Source organism: Nannobrachium achirus, assembly GCF_963921795.1.
Source record: "Nannobrachium achirus genome assembly, chromosome: 8".
Lineage (NCBI taxonomy): Eukaryota > Metazoa > Chordata > Actinopteri > Myctophiformes > Myctophidae > Nannobrachium > Nannobrachium achirus.
In genome coordinates, this window is record NC_137817.1 from 5,136,816 (window position 1) to 5,162,561 (window position 25,746).

At 43.5% G+C, this 25,746-nt stretch overlaps 1 protein-coding gene across 1 annotated transcript; it reads right to left on the bottom strand.

Annotated features, from left to right (window-relative positions):
* Positions 1-18,648: 18,648 nt before the first annotated feature.
* On the bottom strand, positions 18,649-25,138 carry folr (folate receptor; the record flags this gene model as incomplete). Its single annotated transcript, XM_080731153.1, has 4 exons — positions 18,649-18,917; positions 19,572-19,707; positions 22,706-22,894; positions 25,010-25,138. 4 exons carry the CDS (start codon positions 25,136-25,138, stop codon positions 18,649-18,651), a joined length of 723 nt encoding a protein of 240 aa, XP_080587279.1.
* Positions 25,139-25,746: the final 608 nt, after the last annotated feature.

The following is a 25,746-nucleotide window of genomic DNA, read 5'->3' on the forward strand; positions in this document are numbered from 1 at the left end:
GGCCACTCTCTGTGACTCTGTCCTTCCCTCCGTCTCAATCATGTTACAAAACAACGGCAGAACGGCTACTCAAGTACTCAAGCCAAGGCTTCCCCGAGAGAGAGAGAGAGAGAGAGAGAGAGAGAGAGAGAGAGAGAGAGAGAGATATAACGGGTGAATTAGAGCGACTGGTAAAGTGAGCATCACTTTGGAGAGAGAGAGAGAGAGAGAGAGAGAGAGAGATGGCATTTTTGGGCAAGAAATAAGAGAGTAGTGGTGGGAAAGTACTCAGATCTTTACTCAAGTAAAAGTATCAATACTTTAATGCAGAAATATTGGTACTCAGAATTTACTTGAGTAAAAAGTATAAAAGTATTTCCATCAAAATGTACTTAAAGTACTAGTAGCCTATTAATACACCATGAAGTAGCCATCTTTCATTTCAAATAGTTTTCAAAAAGTATTAAATACTCATTTGAAAATAGCAGATCTACAAGCTCACAGTGTAGTAGAGTCTAAGTATTGGAAACTGGAAATACTCAAGTAAGATCAAATACCTACCTCAAAATTATACTTAAGTAGATTTCTTAAGTACATTTACTTAATTACTTTATACCATTCATGAGTATTATTTGATCTACTGGCTTGAAGGCCTGTCTTGTAAAATGTGTTTCAAGTATTGACAGACAGTTGACAGCTAGTGGGGGAGTGGTTGGGGGAGTGGTTAGAGGTGGGGTTAACTACTATGTCACTCCCATTGTCTGGGGCCTGGAAAAGGTGCTAAAATGAGAAACCTTTGAAGGGCATTTTCTCTCCTTTGCTGTTTCTGGATCAACAAGATTCAAATGACCGTATCTTCTTCAAATATTATCCAATTTCAATTAATGATACATCATATGAAAGCTTACATTCTGTAGTTTCATAAAATGTAAAAAGTAGAAAAATGACCATGGCCCCGTTGTGTCTCAAAACACCACAAGCGGTCACATATGATTATTTTGGGGGGGTCGTTAGGGGACTGCTGAAGGGCGTCCTACATCATGCTCTCTCTCTCTCTCTGTAGGAGCTGTACTCTCTGATGTTCTCTCTGGACTGGGTCAGGACCAAGGCTCAGATCATGTCCTACATCATGCTCTCTCTCTCTCTCTGTAGGAGCTGTACTCTCTGATGTTCTCTCTGGACTGGGTCAGGACCAAGGCTCAGATCATGTCCTACATCATGCTCTCTCTCTCTCTCTGTAGGAGCTGTACTCTCTGATGTTCTCTCTGGACTGGGTCAGGACCAAGGCTCAGATCATGTCCTACATCATGCTCTCTCTCTCTCTCTGTAGGAGCTGTACTCTCTGATGTTCTCTCTGGACTGGGTCAGGACCAAGGCTCAGATCATGGGTCCAGCTCACCTCATCAACGATTACCTGGAGTACGGAAGCATTCTGGACAAAGAGGTGAGGAGCATCTCACCTTTCATGTTCTCCTTAATGTGTTTCTGTGTTGATTCATTAATATATTGTTGCTGTCGGCGGCAAACCTCGTACAGGATGTCCAAAGTTACCTTACAGGAAATGGAAAAAAGAACCTCAATGTAGTTGTTATTTACTAGTCACAAGCTTTTGTTAATTGCGACCAAAGGTCGCATTTACCCTGAAAAACCTTGTCGCTTGAGTAGTCTCGCGTGGCCAGACTGTTGCCTCCGCGATTTGGTCAAATGCTCCCAGCATACAGTCTGGCAGATGGAAATAGAAACGATGAGTGCGAGATGAAGCGGAAGTGAAGCCCCCACGTCACTTCCGCTTCAGTCTCACATCACACATATTTATCATTATATAAATAAAAATCATATAAGCATGTTTAGCTTGCTGCTTAGCAGAAATGACATTTTAAAATATATTGTTTTGAACGTTAATGCCCGTTTTCGATACTCGCCGTTCGGGAGCTGCTGTTCCAGACTATATAGCATTCAGAGATTGTGGAATAGTTGTCTGGCTACGCGAGACTATCGCTTGAGTGACCTTTTTCTGTACAGGAAGTGATGTCAGTGTGATGTCAGTGAGTCGTGACATCACTTCCTGTACGGGGCGGCTACACAACACTAAGAAAGACAAATAAAAAAAGAGAAGGATACACAAGACTAAGAAAGACAAAAAAGAGAAGATTAAAAAAGAAAAAAAGGAGGAGGAGGATAAAGATACCAAAAGGAGAGAGAAGAAAGGGTGGATGAGGTACAATGTGCGGTATCCTCCTCTGATCTGATACGGGCGGCTGGACCACCTATAAAAGAATGTCCATCCACCTGGAGAAAAGAAAATATAACAAGGAGGTGGCAACGGGTGGCCAGATAAAGTTATTAGGCCTGGATCCGACTTTAAGTCGGCGCACAGGATTCCAGAAATGTAGCGCTTATTCGCTCTTGTATCAAACCGGTACTCGAAACGTTCTTAGAATTTAACATATTTTCTAAAGTAAATATGGGGGCGGCTGTGTTAAGAACTTTTCGTTGTCAAGCTCAACGTTGGGCATTTGGACCTATACATGGAGAAATGGAGCAAACCTGATTGGCCTAAATATGGAGATGTGGAGAACACTATATATGGAGATAGTCCAGTCCATCATGTCATATGGGACCACCGTCATAGACAGTAGCCATTGTTAGGCCGGAGTCAATGGCTGTCTGTCTGTCTGTCTGTCTGTCTGACTGTCTGTACAGGAAGTGATGTCACATGACATACTTGTTATGCCCATATATGAGTCATTCTGTACCACATCTCCATGTTTAGGCAAACTCCACACAGAAAAGCCCTATCGCCCACACCCTAGGTGGGGTTGGCGATAGGGCCTTTCTATGTGGAGTTTGCATGTTCTCCCCGTGTCTCCTAGGGTTGATACCCTCACAAAAACATGAACAAACTCCCCCCAGAATGACAACAACTAGAATCGTCAGAGAAACGGGTTTAACGAATAACCAATCCGTGCCACAGCCCGTTATTCAAGCGACGTCATCATCAGAGCGTCACCTTAACGCTGATCTGTAGTGGTTGGTTTTAGGGACATCAAAGTACCTCCCCCCTCCCCTCCAGAAATCGCCCCAAAATAGGGCACAATGTCAGACTAAAGCGTGAGCTGAGTCTGAAGTCAGGCTAGGAGACCCCTCAAAACAAGGATTTATAAGAGAGAAATGTGAACTGAGTTGTTTGAAGTCCAGTGGGAAGATTCCGCAGTCAGTTATGATTTGAGGTGCTATGGCATCTGCAATGCTTTTTTACACAATATTCAATTTTTTTAGATGGATCTGTACTTTTCTTTGGTTCAACATTTATAACACCCACACACAGACACACTTGACCACTTTCACTTGAAATTGTTCTTGCAAACAATTTTGCTGCTTTTGCGACAAATGCGACGTATGCGACAACCTACGGCAGGGGTCCTCAATAGGCGGACCGCGGTCCATGTCCGGACCGCGGGGCACCTCCGACCGGACCGCGGCACATTACTGAGAAATCTCCGCACAGTTGTATCGGACTGACTGTGTGTGATGTGCGTTTGTGTGTGTGTGTGCGTGGGTGTGTGTATGTGCTCATTCGCTCAAACACATACACAGGCTCACAAGACACACCCCTCCGCCAATTTGCAAGCCCACAAAGCGTCGCAAATGCAACGTGCTGTGGGCTTGCAGATCAAAGGTTTTCCTTCCCTCCGACGTCTGCTCTGCAGTCTGCAGCTGCTCCCCCCTCCCCTCCCCTCTCCACACACTCATGCCGCTCGCTGCATGAAAAAAGTTGCTAAAACCTCTTGGAAACCATTGCTCCCACTGGATTAATAACTTAGAGATCTTCTACCTTTGGCTGTTCAATTGGAGAGGACAACAGCAACACATTAAAATCCACGATGTAAGGCTCCAACTGCTTGCATAGACGAGAAATGGTCGCGATGCGTGACCATGCGTCTTTAACAATGTGATGTGTCGTCGCATATTATTGCCAGCTATCCTAGGCTGTGTTAGATTAATAACTATGAATGACTCGTTGACCGTGATTTGACCGGTCATTTGACATAGTCAATCAGCACAGTCTGGCTTGTGCAGTACGTGTGTCAACTGAATGTCAAGTAATCCTCTCCCCCTCACGCTAAGTTCCACTTTATTTTCCATTCTGAACGACAAGCCTAATATTGGTATTGCATTTAGGCTCTTTAGTTTCCAATAATTAAACTATAAGCCAGTGTTTTATTGCTACACAATAAATGGTAAATAATGTAGCCTACTCTACATGCATAAATAATTATCCATCCATCCATCCATTCATCTTCAACCGCTTATCCGGCATCGGGTAGCAGGGGTAACAGTTCCAACTGAGATTTCCAAAGTTCCTTAATAATAATAATAATAATAATAATAATTAAAATAAACAATTCTAATGATTATAATAAACATACATACATACAGTACATACTGTATAAATGTATCCGCCTTATTTCGCCTTCGCCTTTTTTTCGGACCCGGACCTGTTTCAAAAAAATATTTCTGGACCTTCAAGATTTGTATTTGAGGACCCCTGACCTACGGTATATACATGTATAGTTTTCATAGTTTTATAATAAACACATCCAAAACTAGAACGTAAGCCTGTACAAAACAACATGATACACTTTGGAGATGCAGTTTTCCATAATATGATCCTAACGTTGATGAAAAGTGAAGACGTGCAGCCTAGGGATGGGACAACAAGTGTCAAGGAAATTATGAAGTATGTTGTAAAACATTATGAAATGAACAAAAATGTTACTGCTATATGACTGTCTTGTCATACTACCTGTTTGCAGAGGATCGATTGATTTAATCAGCTGTGTCCTGACAGCTGCTTTGAGTTCAAACTTCCTGAGGAGTCTATTCTTATTGTTGCTATATACAGTCCCTAACCTGTGCCTTGTTTAGGTAGGCTATTAGGACTAGCAGCTGCAACAGGCTGGCCTGGCCTATCCATCTATATAGCTGACCGTATGACTTGAAAAGAGACAGTATTATACCCAGGCCACGGCTGGGAGAAGGGTCTGTACCGAGGCACAAGGCTGAGGGCAGAGAAGGTTTTAGACTTGAGCTGCATAATATGCTGTTTTAAATGGACTTGCTGCTATTGTCTCTAAATAAACCAAGAACATCTACTCGTCACCTTGGATTGGACTCATATTTCTCCTTGACATTGCGATATTATCGTTTATTGTGATTAAAAAAAACTCACGATAATCATATTGTGGAGATTTAATTTATCGTGATATCGTCCTCCGTCATGCACTGGGATCAATTCACCTTGTATTTGCTGAGCTGCATATCCGGTACCATTTAAACCCTCTATTGGTGAAACGTACTTATAATATACGTACCTGTACTTGATAGTCTTTTTTCACTCTCTACCAAATAAAAAAATAACCGATCTACAAGCTCACAACGCGCCGCCATGTGACGCTTTGTGAGCTTGTAGATCTGCAATTCTTTTGGCAAATGTTCCAAACCCAGGATAATGGATGTTGGGGATAGTTTGACAGGGGCGTCAATTGGGTATGGCAGGGGTATGCAGCTGCCATACCCTGGGTCCAGGGGGGAAATAAAAGTTACTTTTAAATATAAATCCATGAATGTCTCTTTGTCTATCTGTGCTGGTTATTAAATTACAGTAAAATAACTACAAATGCAAAATGTAACAAAATGGTCACTTTAACTATTCTCCACACTTCTCCCCATCTTGACAAAAGGGTATATTCACAGGTTCCGCAGGTCAGCTGCACAGGTGCAATGCATTATTGTTAATTGTGGCACTAACATGCTAAGTTTAGCTGCACTTGAACAACCGTTCCAGGCTGCCATATCCAGCCCAAGAAACCGTAGAAACCTGTGTAAAAAAAAGCCCAAAATTCAGACAAAAATTTTCAGACATTGTGAAAATAGCCAATCTACATGCTCACAACGCCTCGCGCTGCGAGGCGTTGTGAGCATGTAGATCGGCTATTTTCACAATATAACCGTGTTATACAAAATGTAATGCCTCTTATCCATGAGGACTCCCATCTTTGCCATACCCTAGCTTTTGCTGAACTGACGCCACTGTAGTTTGATTATCGCGATAACATCGTAAAATCGCGATTTCTTTTGTCACAACGATCGTTGTGTGTGTCCCCCCCCCCCCTCAGAACAGCGAGGTGCGAGGTCAGTTCCAGGAGTTCCTGTCTCAGAACGGCCACCGGTTGGAACAACGCCCGGTCCCGGTTCTACGAGGGTGCTGAGGCCTGCTTTGCACCCTCCGTTTCGACAGGGGGCACCCTTGGATAAGATTTCTTAAAATGTCCTATTTATTTTTATTCTTTTTTCATTTAGTCAAATAGCCTGTTGGCTTTGAGAGACTCGGGAGCTCACGCCTCCCCTCCCCCGCACAGTGAAGCCGAAGGGTGCTAATAGTTGGCCGACGGTAAACAAAGCCTTGCATTTGCATGCATACATACGTATGCACGCAAACATGTGTCGAGTGGGGGCCGAGATATCTGATATCTGTGAAAATTTAAGTTCCTAAAAACCTTCATCACATTCCTAACCTCCTAGTTGACCTAGACCTGGCTAGTATCAACCTAGACAAAGCAAGTATCAACATAGTAATACAATAAAAACAGTATAGAAAAAACATATATACAGTTGGAGGGGGTAAAGCATTTTGTAAACAGTGCTAAGACACATTTTGTCCCCTACAGGCTATATAGCAGCACTCATTTGTAGTCGCTTTGGTACAACAACAAAAAATAGCATTTTTCCTCAAATGATAGTATGTGTCCATTGTATATGTTTGTTTGTCTTTGAAATGGTTTCTGCATAGCTTAGGCTATACTGGCTATATGCAGTCAGAAACCATTCCAAAGACAACATTGTTTTGTGTTCTTTTTTAGTTTAAAAAAAAGACCACAATTGAAAGAAGCCCAAAGACTAAAGCTGCATTCACACTACAGATATATAGTTGAACGTTTTGCTTGCTTGGTCAATGTTATCTCAATGGAAACCAGCTTTAAAGATACAGGGGACACACCAAACGAAGGTTTGGAAGCTTTAAAGCTGGTTTCCATTGAGATAACATTGACCAAGCAAGCTAAACGTTCAACTATATATCTGTAGTGTGAATGAGGCATTAGGCTATAGAGTATCAGTATCCTTGTATTTAGTTGGCCTTAATTATACCATGCAGTGAACTATACCTTTTGCTTTCTTCTAATAAATAAAGTATTCAATCATTTTGCTATTTTTAAGTATTCGTTTTGCTATTTTATTCACTGAACAATAACATGAATACAATGTTTGGTCTACCTGTTTGCCAGACTGTCCGGTTTTTCTATATAAAGGGTATATATGATGATGACATGATGATGACATGCCTACAAAAGGCATGATGATGATGACAGACAGGGGGTCTGGCACAACCAGGTTGACCTGGTCTAGTTTTTCTTAGATTTGCCTACTATTTCGTTGCATTATAATGATGATGATGATATATTACCTTGCTTATTGTAAATCACTCTGGATTATGATATAAGAGCTAAAATGCTTAGTCTACATTTTAAAATATGAATTATAACATACATTTACCTTGTGTGCTGTGCTTACCTGGCATAGGCCTACCTACAACAATAGATAGTTTCAACCAACCAGGGCGCTCGGAGTGCACAGCCATATAAATGCAAATGTGATGGCTTTGTATTCACATACAAGTTACTGTATAAAATAGGCACCCTGATAGCCTAAAAAAACACTCGTGTGTTGGCTGTTACAGCATGTTAAGAAAGTGGTCAGTGGTGGGTGGGGTGTGATAATATCAAATATAATAATAAAACAAAACTTCCGATCAGCTAATGCAAGTAATGGTTTATTTACCTGGCTGCGCAGTGGGCACAGTCTATATATAGACAGGCTACAGCGCGGCGCGCGCGCGCCGCTGCAGCTGCCGTTTATTGGACATTAAAAAAAATTAAAAATATGGGCAACCTCACTTAAATGCATTGCACCCTGAGCCACTGTCGGCTAGCGCCGGCCCTGACTGTTATTGTCCGCGACGCTCAGTTATTGTCCACGACATTGCAAGCGGCGCGAACGGCCGCAAACAGCGGAGCGCCGCGCGAGTTACGAAGCCGTGGTGAATGCAATCGTTATATTTATGCCCAGGCCGTAAGGTCTGGGCAAGCGCACGATAAACGCAATGATAATTGGGTTTTGGTGCACCTCGCGCGGTCCAAGTGACTACAACCGAGCGCTCCCTACGTCCGGTTCAGCCAATCACAGGGGGCTTGGGGGAGACCGGAACCAGACCGGAACAGGGACAAGCTTGCGTTTCGGCCAAAGAAGGTCTCAGCAAGAACAGTCACCAACGTCATCTAGGCTCCATGGGTGGCGGGGTGGCCACCCAAAATAACATTAGCGTCTATGAGCACTTCGTCACTTCCGCCACCCAAAAGTGTCATGGCGGCGTCCCATGGTGTGCCAAATTCCGGGTGTTGTCTGTTCCTGCCTAACCTTCCTTGGTTTCGGCCAGACGCTTTCCGACTCTCTCTCTCTCTCTTCCGGGTTGAAACTGCGTAAACAGAGCAGTGTTTTCTAAGGTCTTTTCTCTCTCACTCACACTCACAAACGCTCGGCTCGAGCTCTGTCAAAAACATTTAATCTACAAGCTCACATTATACAGGGCTGCCAAGTCTCACGCTTTGAGCGTGAGAGTCACGCAATTTAACCTCTTCTCACGCCACACGCCACACATGCCATTTCTCACGCATTTTTACAGTCATCCCACAGACCTCTCCCGAAAGTTGCGGGGGTTTTCTCACTCGGTAAAAGTCGCACGGAGAATTCTAAGCGCAGTGAATGCAGCTGCTCTGCTCCTCCACTCTCTCTCCCCTCTATACACACATGCAGGCGACGCAGCGAGACGGAGAGCCCTACAGACGGCTGCGATGCTTTCTCGCTGCGGGGCCGGGGATCGCGCCGCCCCCCGCGGTGGAGAAACACACTCGCTCCGGGACAAAACGCCGGGCGATATTTCACAAAGATGACCACAATCCAGCTCTTGTCTCCCGCGAGCGCATGCACGAAAGAGCCCACGCGCAATAATGTCATGGGTTTACTATATCCACTTGTCTTGAACCCTAATATCCCCATATTCTGAGGAGGACTTTAGAAGAGATAGGGCGGTTTGCACTAACACTACCAACACTACTCTACTAGAGGGAAGAATACCAGTAGCCCAGTGGTTCTCAACCTGTGGGTCGGGACCCCCAGGGGGGTCCCCAAATTCCATATAGTTTCATCGTTTGACAGCACAATCATCAGTGTATTTTGAATTCATGTAAATTTGTTTTCAGATATGTAAACACTTGAACCGTCAATACTTAATAAACTTGACCTTTCACTATGTACTTAATCTGATCTGATTTCCCCTCTACACCAAACCTGTGTAGGCCTACGCCTTGCGCTGCGAGGCGTTGTGAGCTTGTAGTTCTGCTATTTTTGGCTAAAGTTCTCAGAATATGGTAATGTAATGGTAAAGGTATGGTCAAGTGGAACTGGTAAATATATAAAGGGAGGAGAAAAATAAGTTTCTATCTGTTCACACAAGGCGGCAGTAGCTCAGGGGTAGAGAAACGATCATTAGAACATGGAGGGTTCCCAGTTTGATCCCGGGCTCCCCCAGAGTTAGTGTTGAAGAATCCTTGAGAAACACTGAGCCTCAGTTGATCCCGGTACATGTTTTCCTCTGCCACCGGTGTATTAATGTGTGAATTTACTTGTGGATCAGCTATTTTCTGCAGATGTTCCCCCTAATCAGGGCCATGGTTTATTAATGCACAGGTCTACCAGGCCCTGGGGCCCATGAGCCTATAGGGACCCTATCCAGAGCCTTTGCAATGTTTGCATCAGAAATATCGCTGTTAATTTTGTATTTCTTGTCAAAGGTCTTAGTCATGTACTGTAAGTAACAGAGCCCTGCAATTGCTACTGAAATGTGAAGGAGTAGCCTAAAATTTTAGGTTCGGTGCAACCACACTGGCAGTTTCCCAGAATTGCACCTCTAATTTTGTTTTCTTTGAAAAAAGAAAATTGCACTGAAGCAAAAAGCTGCTACTGTATATAGTTGACATTTTATGAATGTATTGTTTTGCCAGCAAATTGAACCTGTGTAATGTTATCTGGTTTGTAAGGCTGTTGTTTGTTGTTTGCACAACAAGTGAAGATTTTGGTCAGGATTCACATGACATTGCACTAAAATAAATGGTAAAGTGGAATTCAGTTCCCAGTAGATTCCTTCCTTGTGACTCAGTGCAACCACACTTGCAATTTCCCTTGCACCTTTTCTTTTGTATTGTTTTGTTCTGGTCATAATTTTGAAACTTGAACTGAATAAGGTGCTATTGGTTGACATTTTACTAATAAATGTATATTTATTGGTCATTCTTGTTACAAGTTTATTTCTACTTATGCTGGTCACTCAGTTTGAATGCTTTATAAGCATGAGGTAGTGACCCCGTCTGCGCCAACAAACTTAAGCCCCACGCCACGAAATCGCTCTAAATCGACGTTAAAAAGGCCCAAAAAAGGGGGCACGACCTCCCCCCCCCAGAATGTCTCACTCTTAAAAATTTCTGGAACTTGGCAGCCCTGCATTATAGACGTGCCGCCTCCCTTGCTGCATGCATGTCATCACGCAGTCACAACTCGTTGTGGAAAAGGAAAACATATCAACACGGAACACTAGCAATTAGCAAAGTTGTGTTTAAGCTCTTATTTTCTCTTAAAAACGGTCGGCGACGCGTTAGCAGCAATACACGCAGCAAAGGCGTGTGTGTGTGTGTGTGTGTGTGTGTGTGTGTGTGTGTGTGTGTGTGTGTGTGTGTGTGTGTGTGTGTGTGTGTGTGTGTGTGTGTGTGTGTGTGTGTGTGTGTGTGTGTGTGTGTGTGTGTCGCGCGCGCGCCTCCCAGTCCACCACTCTTCGTCTCCAGCCAGAGCCAGGCTGACTTGTTTCCGCTCTGCGATGCCCAAAAGACGGCCACACAAGCATTTGGAAGTCGGCGTGTCTCCCTCCCAACGACCGCTGTTTCCTTGGATTCACAGCCGAGAATATGAACGTGAAGCCGGGCTGAATGAATGAGCAGACACCGCTGAGTACCGAAATGAAGTCGGGAGGTCACAACATTTCGTCAGCACCGTAGAGCCGAATTTAGTAGGTTGACGCCCCCCCGAACCGGGGGATGCGAACCATATTTGGGTTCGCCTAGGGCCGAACCGAACTTAGTTAGGCTCCTTATAACGGTATGGATCGACCTAGCCCTGAATACATGACTCTCATATACATGAGAGTCATGCTCGAACTTTAACATGAGGACCAGTGGGTAATCGAGCCCTCAACGGTTTGCGCTAGGAACATCAGATTTCAAAAATAAAGTGCTTACCCAAGCCAACTCTGCTAACGATTTGACGCCGCACAACGTTCATTACACGCCGCTCCCCGGTTGTTGAGTAAAAAGCATTTTTGTCCGAAATTATTTTGTTTTCCATTGGACATCCGGGTCATTTCCTCGCTTACCCCCAAAGTGCGCAACTGCGCCCTCTATCGGCTGTAACTGAATCTAAACACATTGTTGTCTTGTAGTGCACGCCCTGCGGCCGAACATCTTCTCACTTGTTGACTTGACTACTTGAGAGAGACACATGAGCGCAAACACCGGAGGAGAAGGGAAAAGAATCAAGAAGCTAAGAATTATAACAAGTGAAGCTGTGAAAACCTACCTGTTACAGCGAAATACACCTACCAAGCATGTGGGGGCGCTGTGGCACAAGTGAGGCGCACGTTGGATCATCATTTGGGATAAGCGAGGAAGTCCAATGGAAAACAAAATAATTTCGGACAAAAATGCTTTTTACTCAACAACCGGGGAGCGGCGTGTAATGAACGTTGTGCGGCGTCAAATCGTTAGCAGAGTTGGCTTGGGTAAGCACTTTATTTTTGAAATCTGATGTTCCTAGCGCAAACCGTTGAGGGCTCGATTACCCACTGGTCCTCATGTTAAAGTTCGAGCATGACTCTCATGTATATGAGAGTCATGTATTCAGGGCTAGGATCGACCCTAAGGAGTCCTTGGTCTGAAAAACCTTGAAGACTCCTGAATAGGGAAAGATTGGGGTCCCGTGTGTTCAACTGCTTGCTCTCCTTCCCCTCTGTTTCGCCACTGAGGTGTTTTGTGGTTCTGCACTGTAATTTTAGCTTTTTACTTATTCTTATTTTCTATCGTGAACCTTTATCCTGTGTCCTGATAGGCTCTTGATGTTTTGTGTAAAACATAGTGAATTGGCCTTGTTGTTGAAGTGAAAACTCGCCCCTGCCTCCCTCATGCTGTCTGACTCACAGTTAATTGCCAACATAATACGGCAAATCCTGTCTGTTTTAAAAACACAGAGGCCTTTTGGTTTAGGCAGGGTGTGTCGTAACACTGTTAAATCCACTTAAAATAATTTTAGCAGCAGGAAAACGTGGCTAGTGGTAACAAGCAAGCAAGTGTCACTCGTTTCTGTTTAATGAGTGGATATGTAGGATATCCCGTGCCCTTTTCTAGTCCACCATTGTTGTAGCTCACATTGTTCTTTTGCAGACCACACATGAACCAACGGCTGGTGGCCTCCCTGGCTGCCTGTAAATCTGTTAAACTTGAGGAAGCCACTCTAATTACTCAACAGTCATTAAGCAATTCTTCCACAAGCCAAAACCACTGTCTCAGAAATACCTGTGCAAACGCACGCACGCACGCACACACACACACACACACACACACACACACACACACACACACACACACACACACACACACACAAAGGTGTCCAAAAGGGGCCAGACTGTTAGTTTATACAGGATGTACCATCGGGAGTTTGTAGGACAGTGTTATATTATTATTACATAATTATATTGAAATGTTGCTGATGAAAATGTTGAAATGTGTAATGTGATGTGTGAGTGTGAGTGTGAGTGTGAGTGTGTGTGCGTGTGCGTGTGCGTGTGCGTGCGTGCGTGCGTGCGCGTGTGTGTGTGTGTGTGTGTGTGTGTGTGTGTGTGTGTGTGTGTGTGTGTGTGTGTGTGTGTGCGCGTGCGTGCGTGTGTGTGTGAGTGTGCGTGCGTGTGTGAGTGTGTGTGTGCATTTCACTTGCATAGACTTGCCAAAATGAGTTTTAGCAAGAAGTGCAGTATGCAGCGGCCTGGAGGCAGAGCAGTGTGCATTGTGAGTGACCTCAGAAAGGCTGGATATTAATAGACCACACTAGACCACAGCCATCCTGCTGCTATTCCAGGATATGTCATCACACCGTGTGTGAATTGTGTTTGTGTGCGCGCGCGCGCGCGCGCGCGTGCGTGCGTGCGTGCGTGCGTGCGTGCGTGCGTGCGTGCGTGCGTGCAAACGTTTGTACGAAAGATGTCATCCCAGAGATACAGCTAGAAGAAAATGCATGGTAAAACCCTCAAGGCCTGTTCATAGTATATCCGAAACCTCGGAAATGTTCGGTGAGTTTCCGACTTTCCGACGTGCAAATTTCTGAACTCTAATTCGGTGTAATGCTTTTCAGAAGTCGCGAGTGACTACATTTTGTAGTCGAGCCGGACCTTTCCGTTCGGTTTCGGAGAAAGTATGAACAGGCCTTAAGTCTTATGTTGTTCACTCTGAGCATGTGTACAACATGGACTGGGTCTATTCAGCTCCATTTGTAACACAAAGATTTTACTGTGTGGGAAGACTGGGAACTCTGGCCCTGTTACAGATGTTGTCCAAAATCATGCAGATCGGTACACAGTATCTCTGTAGCCGTTAAATGGAACGGGTATTTCTTACATTGATGCTCCTACATATTAGCATGCAAGCACCAGTTAAAGTTACTTTCCATCCCTCATATACTGTGTGCACAGTGCACATCCCATAATCCACACACTGCACATCATTTCGGAGCTCATTAGCATTTTTATGGTGTATCTACTATCTATTCTGCATCTAGCTTGAGGCTAATCTATTCTGCATCTAGCATGAGGCAACATGTTTAACCAGCTGTGTGTGTGTGTGTGTGTGTGTGTGTGCAGGCAGGCAGGCGGGTGTGTGTGCAGGCGGGCGGGCGGGCGGGCGCGGGCGCGGGGGGGGGTTGGAACACAGTATCTCTGTAGCCATTAAACAAAACGGGTATTTCTTACATTGATGCTCCTACATATTATCAGGCAAGCACCAGTTAAAGTTACTTTCCATCCCTCATCCCATAACCCACACACTGCACATCATTTCGGAGCTCATATCTTTGAACGGGTAAGGGCTAGTTTAAATATAACACACATACGTGTAAAAGGAAATGCTGACATTATGCATATGAAATCTGGTGCTGATTGGGCCAGCAGTTTGCGGGATTAGCTCTGGATAGACAGACAAACAAACAAGACAGACAGACAGACAGGAAGACAGGAAACAGGCATAGTGTCAATCTTTTACAAACCTGATTGCCTAGATAGAGCGATTATCTTTTTCTGAGCCTATAGTGCCCGTTCTTGAGTAAACACAATAAAATAAATGTGTATTTCGTAAATAAACCTTACCATCTCTGAACTATATGTATCTTACTGGCACATGGCCAATCACAGAAATCCCTAAAAGCAAAACAAACAAAGAAATCCTAAAAACTACTGAGACACATTTAAATCTGAAAATAGACGTGGCATCAACACACGCCCCACATAGTCAGACACACACACACACACACACACACACACACACACACACCCACACCCACACCCACACACACACACACACACACACGCGCGCAGAGGCGAATGGAAGCCCATAATTACTGAGCAGTGGAGCAGACTAACCACTGGTTGGCTTATAGTGGCCATGTGATCCTGAGGCCCTCGATGCTGATTTGAGCGCAGTCTTACAGAGGGTGTATGTAAGGGAAGTGGTTATGGGCTGATCTCTGATCAGTGCACAAGGAAAGGGGTTGCGTATTCCTTTAGGCCTCTATAGAGTGGAACAGACTGATATTTTGGGCTGTTTTCTTTTCGAGCCAGACTGTTTCTGAACGCGACTGTACCAGCGACCTTGGCATTTTTGATGGTGGCAGAGAATTTAACAACATTCAATCTTGCATCCCTATTTTGGGCATGTCATTGCAGGCAGAATGTTTAAATTATTTTGTATTTATTTTTTATCTCAGTTTTGATTGCGACCGTCAGGTCGCAAGTAACTATGGAAAGCTCCACCGGTTGTCCGTCACGTCACGTCACACTTTCGGCCCTACTCTTATCTCCGCCACCGCCCCTATCCATGCCAAACTTTGCACACACACTCCTTGGCTGGCAAATCACAACCTCCACCCCTGATTTCTCACATGGCCCTCTTCTAGCGCCACCATCAGGCTGATTTTTGCGAAACATATTTTTGTACACTGCTCCTACACATTTGCCCTAAAATCACGCAAAGCACTACAAAGTATCTCTAAAGTCATGTCATCAACATGGATCTGTCCCATTTCCCATATTCCCTCCTGATTAGCTACAATTGCTTTCTAAAGTTTGTGTATGCAACGTAACGGTTGCTTATCTCCCGATTATGGAGTTTTACTGGTCTATAAGATGTTTTCAGTTTACAAGCTCACAATGCGTCACTTTACAACACATTGTGAACTTGTAGATCGGCAATTTTCGCTATTCATTAAGTGGTTAAAGATGTTGATGCTACTGGAACAGTAAACATATTTTTTATATGTTTTTGTGTTTAAATAAAGTATGGTAATGTGACCTGACTTGTGACTCAGTGGATCAGTGGTGCTTCTGTTCTCTGAAGCCTGTTTGATTCCAGACCTCAAGCAATGTCAACTTCAACACACATCACAGAATAAACCATTCATCCAGGATCAATCCTGCACTGATACTGCAGACTACTGCTTTTTGGTATACTTCAACTATGAGAGACAGAAATTCCAGGAAATCACATTGTATGATTTTTAAATAATTAATTTTCATTTCATTGTATCAAGTATTTGATCAACTATTTGATACACCTACCGATCAGCAAGAATTCTGGCTCTCACAGAACTGTAACATTTTCTTTAAGAAGCCCTCCTATTCTACACTCATTACCTGTATTAATTGCATCCTATTGACCCACGTTTGAAGTTGTTACCTGTATAAAAGACCCCTGTTCTCACACTCAATAAATCAAACTCCAACTTCTGGGGCTCCATGAAGATCTCATCTTGTGGGGTATCAATTATCATGAGAAAGGTGAGGGATCAGTCCAGAACTACTAGGGAGGACCTGGCCAATGACCTGAAGAGAGCTGGGACCACAGTCTCTTTGGTCTTGCCCTAGTGGAGAAGGTGGAGTCTGTTTGTTTGATTGAGTGTGTGAACAGGGGTCTTTTATACAGGTAACAACTTCAAACATGGGTCAATAGGATGCAATACAGGTAATGAGTGTAGAATAGGAAGGCTTCTTAAAGAACATGTTACAGTTCTGTGAGAGCCAGAATTCTTGCTGATCGGTAGGTGTATCAAATACTTATTTCATGCAATGAAATGCAAATTGGTTATTTAAAATTCATACAATGTGATTTCCTGGAATTTCTTTTTAGATTCTGTCTCTCATAGTTGAGGTATACCTAAGATTAAAATTGCAGACCTCGCCATTTTTTCTAAGTGGGAAAACCTGCTAAATCAGCAGTGTATCAAATACTTATTTACCCCACTTGTATGTGGTACTTCTTATGATCTTTTATTATTATCTTTTATTATTTCTTGTTGTTATTGTTATCCCTTTTGCCCTCAATGACTTCTTTCTATTTTCTTTAACACCACTGTTTCTGTTTTTATTTTATTTTATTGCATTTTACTTGTATGTAAAGCACGTTGGGCTACATTGTATGTATGAAAGGTGCTATACAAATAAAGTTCATTATCATTATCTTAAGAAAGACGCAGGAGCGCAAAGCACAACGAGCTGGCCGGATGTATGGAGAACCGGGATGACTGGAAGCGACGATGGAAGGCTCGTCTGAGGACGACCCTAGAGAGATGGTTTCCACCCGACAGCGACAACAGGCTATAGAGTTTACAGTAAGTGGGTAGTAACAGTTTAACAGACAGCACAGATAGCACAGGCAGAACGTCTTCACTGCATGTCATTTTATTCAGATCATCATTCTGGTTACACCAGAAGGACACCAGATCATCATTCTGGTTACACCAGAAGGACACCAAATCAAGGAGAAGAAGAGGTGTCCTATAATTTACAAATGTTAGCATGTAATGCAGAGGTCTTCAACAGGGGGACCGGGACCTCAGAGCTACTACAGGGGGTCCTCCAAACCTTTTTCTCCTTTTTTTATATTAACCACTTGAACCCTATAGCGCCCATATTCTGAGAACTTTAGCCAAAAATAGCAGATCTACAAGCTCACAACGCCTCGCACTGCGAGGCGTTGTGAGCTTGTAGATCGGCTAGTTTTGGCAAAGAGTTTTGGTGTAGAGGGTAAAAAGAGCAGACTAAGTGCAGAGTGAAAGGTCAAGTTTATTAAGTATTGACGGTTCAAGTGGTTAAATATCTGAAAACACAGATTGACATGAATCCAAAATACACTGATGATTGTGCTGTCAAACGATGAAACTATATGGAATCTGAACAGGTTGTGGGGGTCCCTGCTTCATCTCTCTCTCAGCTAAGGGGTCCTTGGCCTGAACACGTTGAAGACCCCTGATATAGTAGAGTAGCATGAACCCCAGTCATCAAACTAGGATACCAGGCACGGTCCCACACATCAAACGTAGCATTGGTCTATGCCAGAGGTTCTCAAATATCTTCATGTAGGAGATTTTTGTTGTTAGATTGGATTTAATACATCATTCTACAAATGTCTACCATGATCTGAATAGTCATTCTTTATCCGTTCTCACTGGGTTTAACTTCTAGCTGGTGGAATAATAGTGAAATCAAACTGCTCCCCATTTTGCTGGGGACCCCCTGGAACTCACTCAAGGACGCTTGGGGGCCCGAGGACCCCACTTTGAGAACCAGTGGTCTTACAACATTCTAAATAACAGTCTTGGTATTTGAGGCCAAACAAAACAGTGTTATGTGATGTCAACCTAAATAACATGTGAACAAGTAACTAACATAGTTGTGCTCGAAATGTTTCAACCCCCATGAAAATTAGGTTCATTAGTGTAGCCAGTTGTTCCTTTGACTTTTAACTTTTAGGAACTTTCATTGCCTTTGCAATTGTTTTATATCCTTTTCCCTTTCCTTTTTTAAGCTCTTTAACGGACAATAGTTCAAACTTGTGTGCGCTGATTAAGTATTTTTCATTAAAATGATATGGTAACAGTGTTGAAATTACAGTAATAGGGTTGAATAGCCACATTACTTTTCATCATAGATTATTGTTAGTATATGACAAATACATGCTCAAGACCATAGACTTTGTCTTGTAATAACTTTTAATAACATAAATATTGTTTGAATAACTGGATAGTTCACAAGTTCAAAGTTAAAGGAACAGTGGCTACACTAATAAACCTCATTTTCAGAGGCGGTTGAATGATTTCGAGCACAACCGTACATCTGCGCAGCACAACTAGCATCTACGCAAAAAGACAGGTGACAAGAAGGGCGAGGAGGGCAGCGATCACAGTGAAGCTTTGGTGTTTGCTGGCACCGTTCAGGTAGTACTCTGCAACCTTGGTGTTGGGGTTTGGTCCGGTGAACCAGAGCTGCATGCAGCGGCCAGAGTCCTTGGTCAGCGTGGTGTACTCATAGGACCTGGACCAGATGTCCTCACACAGGGACTGGGGCGTTGGGAAGAAGTCTGTCCACTTGCTGCACTTGGCGTCCACCGGACATCTGTTAGTTCCTGCAAGGAAGAGAGAGCCAAGGCAGATTAGACTAAGATTGTTATTTCAGAAACAGTTTAACTAAGAATCAAGTCAAGTCAAAGTGCTGCACGGCGTAAAAAACAACATCAAAATACAGAGCATACAAATACAAAAGTATAAAAAATATCCAAACAAGAAACATATGGCTGTAGCCTAGGTTAAAAGAGGGTGGGCAAAAAGAGTAACCATTTAACCATTTAAATAGCAAAAATAGCTGGTCTACAAGCTCACAACTGATTGCGATGCCCCGCATGTGAGGTTATAGATCTCCTATTACTAAATTACAAAAATGAAAGATTTTTTAAACTGATTGGCATGACCTGAGACATCCCAGAGATTCACAAATGCCATGAAATCACGCAAAGCGGTACACAGTATCTCTACATGCATCGGTCCCATCTAGCGCCACCATCAGGCCGATTTTTGCTAAACACATTTTTGGACACTGCTCCTACAGATTTTGGCCTAAAATCACGCAAAGCATCTCTAAAGTCATGTCATCAACATGGATCAGTCCCATTTCCCATATTCCCTCCTGATTGGCTACGATTGCCTTCTAAAGTTTGTGTATGCGACGTGATTAGGGAGTCTTACTGGTACTATAGCTGTGTGTGCGTGTGCAGTGCCAGTACCTGAACTCCAGTCCCATCCTTTATGCCAGTTGCTCTTGCAGGTGGTGTCATCCTTGCAGTCGTCCCACCAGCTGTGACAGTCCTCCATACATATGGGGACGTCCAGGATACGTTCCTTACGCCATGACTGATCAACCTACACACGGGTCGGAGAGAGAGATACACAGTCAGGTTTTCACACAACAAATGACATTTAAAGGTAGGGTAAGTGATTTAATTTAATTCATCTATGTTCTGATAGAGACTAGTTATTATAGAGCTTTTGGTCTATATAAGCACTTAAAGGGGAAGACCACCCATTTTCAATATTGAACTATGTCATTAATATACCTTAGAGGAGTTAGAAAAAATAGAAAAGGTTCCCCCCCTTCTGTGTTGCCTAGAACTGGAGGATTGATTTTGGGGTTTGTATTGTGAAGTACAATGTGTGTCAAGTTGTGATTTGCAATACAAACCCCAAAATCAATCCTCCAGTTCTAGGCAACACAGAAGAGGGGGAACTTTTTTTTTAAATTTCCACACAACTCCTCTAAGGTATATTAATGACATAGTTCAATATTGAAAATGGGTGGTCTTCCCCTTTAAGCCCTATCCCCTGTGAGGAGAAAAAAATCAGTTTCAGTTTTCCCTGCAGGAGACAGCCTTCCTCCAATCAGGGTTGCCAACATTTGTGGTAGTTTGGGGGGGCATGGAACTCCCCAAACGGGGGTCTGGAGGTCCTCCCGCCGAAACCTTTTAACAGAGTAGATGTATTCTCCTGTGTTCTCGTGAACTTTGATATTTTTATAATGTTATTAGGCTTGCTTTACTTGCATTGGAAAATTATGGGTACAATTTCAGCGATTAAAACGCAAAAAGTAGGTGTACAGAATTTGATCTGATAACTGATCGCAATGTAAGAAAGACCCATCTATACTAATATTCACTACTTACTTATAAGTGAATATATCTGTGTGATTGTATGCACTGCCCACACCCCTTAAGCGGGTGGTCTGGGGGTCCTCAACCCAGAACATTTTGAACATAGTAGATGTAATCTCATGTGTTCTGGTGAATTTTTGGAGTTTGATACCAAATCCAAATCCAGGAGAAATGACTGGGAAATCCCCCAATCCAGGAGAAATTCATGGAGAAATGACAATCCAGGAGCATGGCAGGAGACGGGGTCAAAATTCAGGAGACTCCTGTCGAATTCAGGAGTGTTGGCAACCCTGAGGATAGAGTGGGGACCTTCCTCCAATCATGTTTGAATGGGGGAGGTCCATACACTCTATAATTGCGACCGTAGGTCCATATGTGAGTCAGTGGGTCAGTGGGTAATGCCTCATTGTCTATAGCTGACCTGTTGTGACATCACATTGTTGACCCAATGACCAAGACAGCCTGTTCTGGCAATCATATATGGAGATCCCTGATGTCATCAATATTAAGCCCATATTTGGCAATGCCCATATATGAACACTCCATATGGCCAAGACAGAATTAATTTGCAAATCAAGACTGCAGACTATCATCACCTGGATCTCCATATATGAAGATCACAACACTGATATCCATACATGGAGACGACTGGATCGTCACCTATAGATCTCCATATATGGAGCTGGTCAATACCTCTACATCTGACCTCACAGACTCCATATATGGATATAGCTGACGACCTGAAGGGTATACATGCCAAAGCAGCCATGTGCAAACGCCCATGTGCTCGCACCCATGCGTGTGACCACAAGGTCGCTTCTCGCCCTTAGGGCTTCTTACTGGTAACTAGTGCTATCAGAACATAGACCCATTTTGTTATTATTTGAATTAAATTAAATAACCTTAAAAGGCACTTCCATCTAAATAAATTCCCATTGATATCATATACAGCCATATGCTGCCATCTAGTGGATAAGATGAGAATAGACTCCTGCACAAACAATGATTCACACATTCTCATGCTCAACCTTTTCATTTCAAGGACCTCCAGTTTGATAAGCATAAGCATTTAGCCACACAGACCCTTCTCTCTGGGACCCCAATCTAAGATTTTTTTTTTATTGTTGTAATGTTATAGACATGATGGGTCTATCATTTGGTCCAGTATTCCTTTCCTGTCTCTGTTTGCCTGGAATCAGACAAATCCACCGGTGCAAAAAAATAAAAAAAATAAAATAAAAAGATTTGGGTCTGGCACCGCTCAATTGTGAATCCATTTCCTCACCCCGAAGAGTTGGGTGACCAATCAGGGCCCATTGGTCTGGTCTAACCAATTGTCTCCAGATCCATTTTTTAACCCGCCCCTGGGGGAAAAGATTTACTTGACTCATATCCACGCAGTGATATAGTCTGGCTACGCAAGGCTAGCCTACTGTAGGTGTATAACACTATAATATCTAAATAGCTTTTCTTGTACACAGCAGTTGTATTAACTTGAACATGTAACGACGATGGTGTAGGTTAAAAGCTGCGATCCATAATGCTTAGGTACCTGGGATTCAAGCTCTACTCTCCCACGAGAGCAAATTTCAACCACTATTCCAAGCAGGCACCTTTGCTTGGTTATGAGAGAATTGTGAGCTTTAGGCACCATTGTGAACCAACGATCTGTAAGTGAAGTGACTGTTTAGTGTTTCACCCGGACCGCTTATGTGCGTGGCACCGAGGTCCCCTATATAATTGACACTTCAGTTGAGGAAGGCCGAAACCTCATGTGTTTGTGTGCTGCTGCTGGGATGAAAAGCCTTCAATAAACTATGAAGAATTAGTTCTAAAGTGAGTGCCGGTGTCCTTGCCTTAAAGTTCAGTGTTTACTTTGCCCGAGCCGACGGTGAACTGTGCACCCTAGAATAGTATATATTTGAACTACACTGACGAGTGACGACTGCTACTCTTTCCACTTTTTTGAAGTATCGTTATTACTTGAAAACCTTTTTTAAAACTCTTTTTTCTTTGTTTCACTCATAATAACGAGGGCCCATCCATGTCCAAATACAAACACAGAGAGACAGTCCAGTCGTGCGTACCTTTTGAATCCATGGCCCCAGGTGGGGGGAACACTCATAGAAGAGAGAGACAGTCGTGCGTACCTTTTGAATCCATGGCCCCAGGTGGGGGGAACACTCATAGAAGAGAGAGACAGTCGTGCGTACCTTTTGAATCCATGGCCCCAGGTGGGGGGAACACTCATAGAAGCAGGTGTCCTGGATGAAGTGCTTCTTGCATTTGTCGCTCATGATTCCACAGTGGTTCCAGTTGAAGTTGTACAGGTAGGAGTTATCTTCATGGGCCTCCTCTGTGGTGTTGGCCGTGCAGCAGGCATTGGAACGCCATGGCTCACACTGGAGACAGAGAGAGAGAGAGAGAGAGAGAGACAGACAATGAACTAGAAAAGGGCACTCATTGTGAGCTTATCTCCGCCAGGCTGGGTTGCATGGGGAAGCATGAGTGGGATGCAGCTGTCAGGACCAGAGGAAGCTGTGGGGGGAAATAGTGTTTATACGATATAACTTTTTGTATTTGCGGCAACAAGTTGAACTCTATATTAGAGGCCCTAAACATTCAAGTCCAATTTGCGGTTGATTGCCAATGGAGACCTTTGTTGCATTCAGGAATATATGGCATTTAAATGTAAGAAATAGGCCCATCCTACTATTTTCTGAAGCAAATTACAGGAATACAGTGCTATGAAATAAAACACTGTTTGACATCCAGAGCCATATAGGGTGGGTGCTGTACTAAAAGTAATCAACAATAAATAAGAAAAAAGCCTGCACACCAATTTTGCTGTTACCAGTATAGAGTTTACTTCGGTAACGTTTCGAGCCTGACGGCTCTTCCTCAGACCAGGGAGGCGTGCAGACTTCATTTCTTATGTATTATATCTGCAACAAACAGTGACATTTGTTGCATTTCTTGTGCCCCCTCTTGAGTGTTAGTGGAATCACTTTTTGACACTAAACAAGGCTCTAACTCGTTCTCCTGCTACACCATCAACATGTGGAACGCCCTTCCTCAAGCCCTAAAGGAGAGCAAATCCCTAGCCTCCTTCAAAATTGGTATGAAAAGTCACCTTCAGACAGCTGCTACCCGTGACTTGTAAATAGACTAAGCCCCCATGCCCCCCCCCCCCCCCTTTTTTTATTATTCTTTTTTCTGCCTTTGTATTTGATGTTATGCTTTTGAAACTGATATTATCTTAGATAAAGTACTATGTTCTATCCGTCTGTCTTTCAATGTTATATGAGATACTTAAAGTGTGGTTCCTGTGGAAATAAGCCTCGGCTTTCTAGGATCTCCTTTTAGTTGACCTTGTACCAGTGATTTGTACTGTCATGAAACTGTACTTTTTTCTATTGCAAACTTCTAATAAATTCTTCAATCAATCAATCAGCCCCCCTGCTTGGCACTCCGGGGCGGCAGTGGCTCAGGGGTAGAGTTGCCGTCATTAGAACACGGAGGGTTCCCGAAGGGCTCCCAGTCCGGGCTCCCCCAGAGTTAAGTGTCGAAGAGGCCTTGAGCAAGCTCCCAGTGAGCAGGTTGGTGCCTTGCATGGTTTCCTCCACCATTGTGTGTGAATGTGTGTGCACGTGAATGTAATGCACAATCTCTGTAAAGCGCTTTGATTAAAGGCGCTATATAAATGCACCATTTACCACTCAGCATCAAGGGCTGATTGGGCTGGGGTTAAGTCACTGTGGCAAATACTAGCATCATAAATGGGTGTACATGTACTGTATATCATGTGACATCAGGAACGTGCTGGCCATTGGGAAAAGCGGGACAACTCCCGAATGGCCAGTTCATTCCCGGCCGGTCCAGGCCGGCCATTAGGAAGAAAATACAAATAAAATGTTGGCCTTCGTTCCATTTTGGGGGCTGGGCGGCCAACAAAGTAAATCATCACTGTCGGGCAGAAACCAGAAACCTCGTATCTCCAAGTTTCAAATTTGTAATTCTTTTTTTTGCAAAGCAAAGCCCTGCTTCATCATACAAGGCTGTTGCACAAAAGTAGTGAAAACAGCAGATCTACAAGCACACAACGCCTCGCGGTGCGAGGCGTTGTGTGCTTGTAGATCGGCTGTTTTCACTAGTTTAAATCATTTTTTAAATGATAAATACAAAACAAACAGTTTTGGACATACAAGGTTTCCATCCAACAACAACGAATATAACTCATGTAATTGGCCCACTGGCTTGTCACTTTGTCACAAATCTTTGAGTAGCAGCAGCGCTATAGAGAGAGATCTCTCTCTATAGCGCGCAATGAGGGCCTCTCCAACTCTTTTTCCCGGGCTGAATCAGGGGCCCAGCACGTCCCTGTGTGACATACTAACTTAGCATCATGTCCAGGGGGTGTACTTGTACATCAGGCTGCCTCACGCTACAGTAAGCGAAGATAGGATGACACATGACAAAACCTCCATAGTTGTGGTATTTATTATGGTATGTATTACCTGCTGGTAGAGTGCTCCCTCTGGGCCTGGTGTCACTTTATGGTGTTTGGCGTCCATACACATGTTGAGCTTGTCCAGACACAGAGACCCCCCCGACAGGGTTAGCAGCAAAGACAGCACCCTCCACATCACTCTGGTACACAAGAGACACTTTTAAATAGATTTCATTTTCTTTTTTCCTGTTATCGATGTTCTATGGCAGTGTTTCTCAACCACTGTGCCTGGGGACCTTTGGTGTGCCCCTGAGAAGGCTCAAGTGTGCCCCTTGAAACTGCTTGAAAGCCAGTATTGTATTTATCATTTTAAAAATGATTTAAACTAGTGAAAACAGCCGATCTACAAGCACACACTGTTTTCACTACTGTTGTGCGACAGCCTTGTTTGATGAAGCAGGGCTTTGCTTTGCGAAGAAACGTACAAATTTGAAACTTGGAAATACAAGGTTTCTTCCCGACAGTGATGATATTTACACCCCCATATTATGTTGGTGTGCCCATGGATTCTTGGGACATGAAAAGTGTGCCCATGCAGAAAAAGGTTGTTGAGAAACACTGTTCTATGGCGTTTGTATTTGATACAGGCAGTGGAGAAAGACTACAAGAAGGCAAAGAGGGCATATTTCAACACACAAAGTGGAATACTGGGCACAACTGAAAGTGTAAGAATGTACTGTAACCTTGTTTTATATTGTTGTAGTTTATGAGTAACCCTCATAACAATACTGTATCATTTATTTT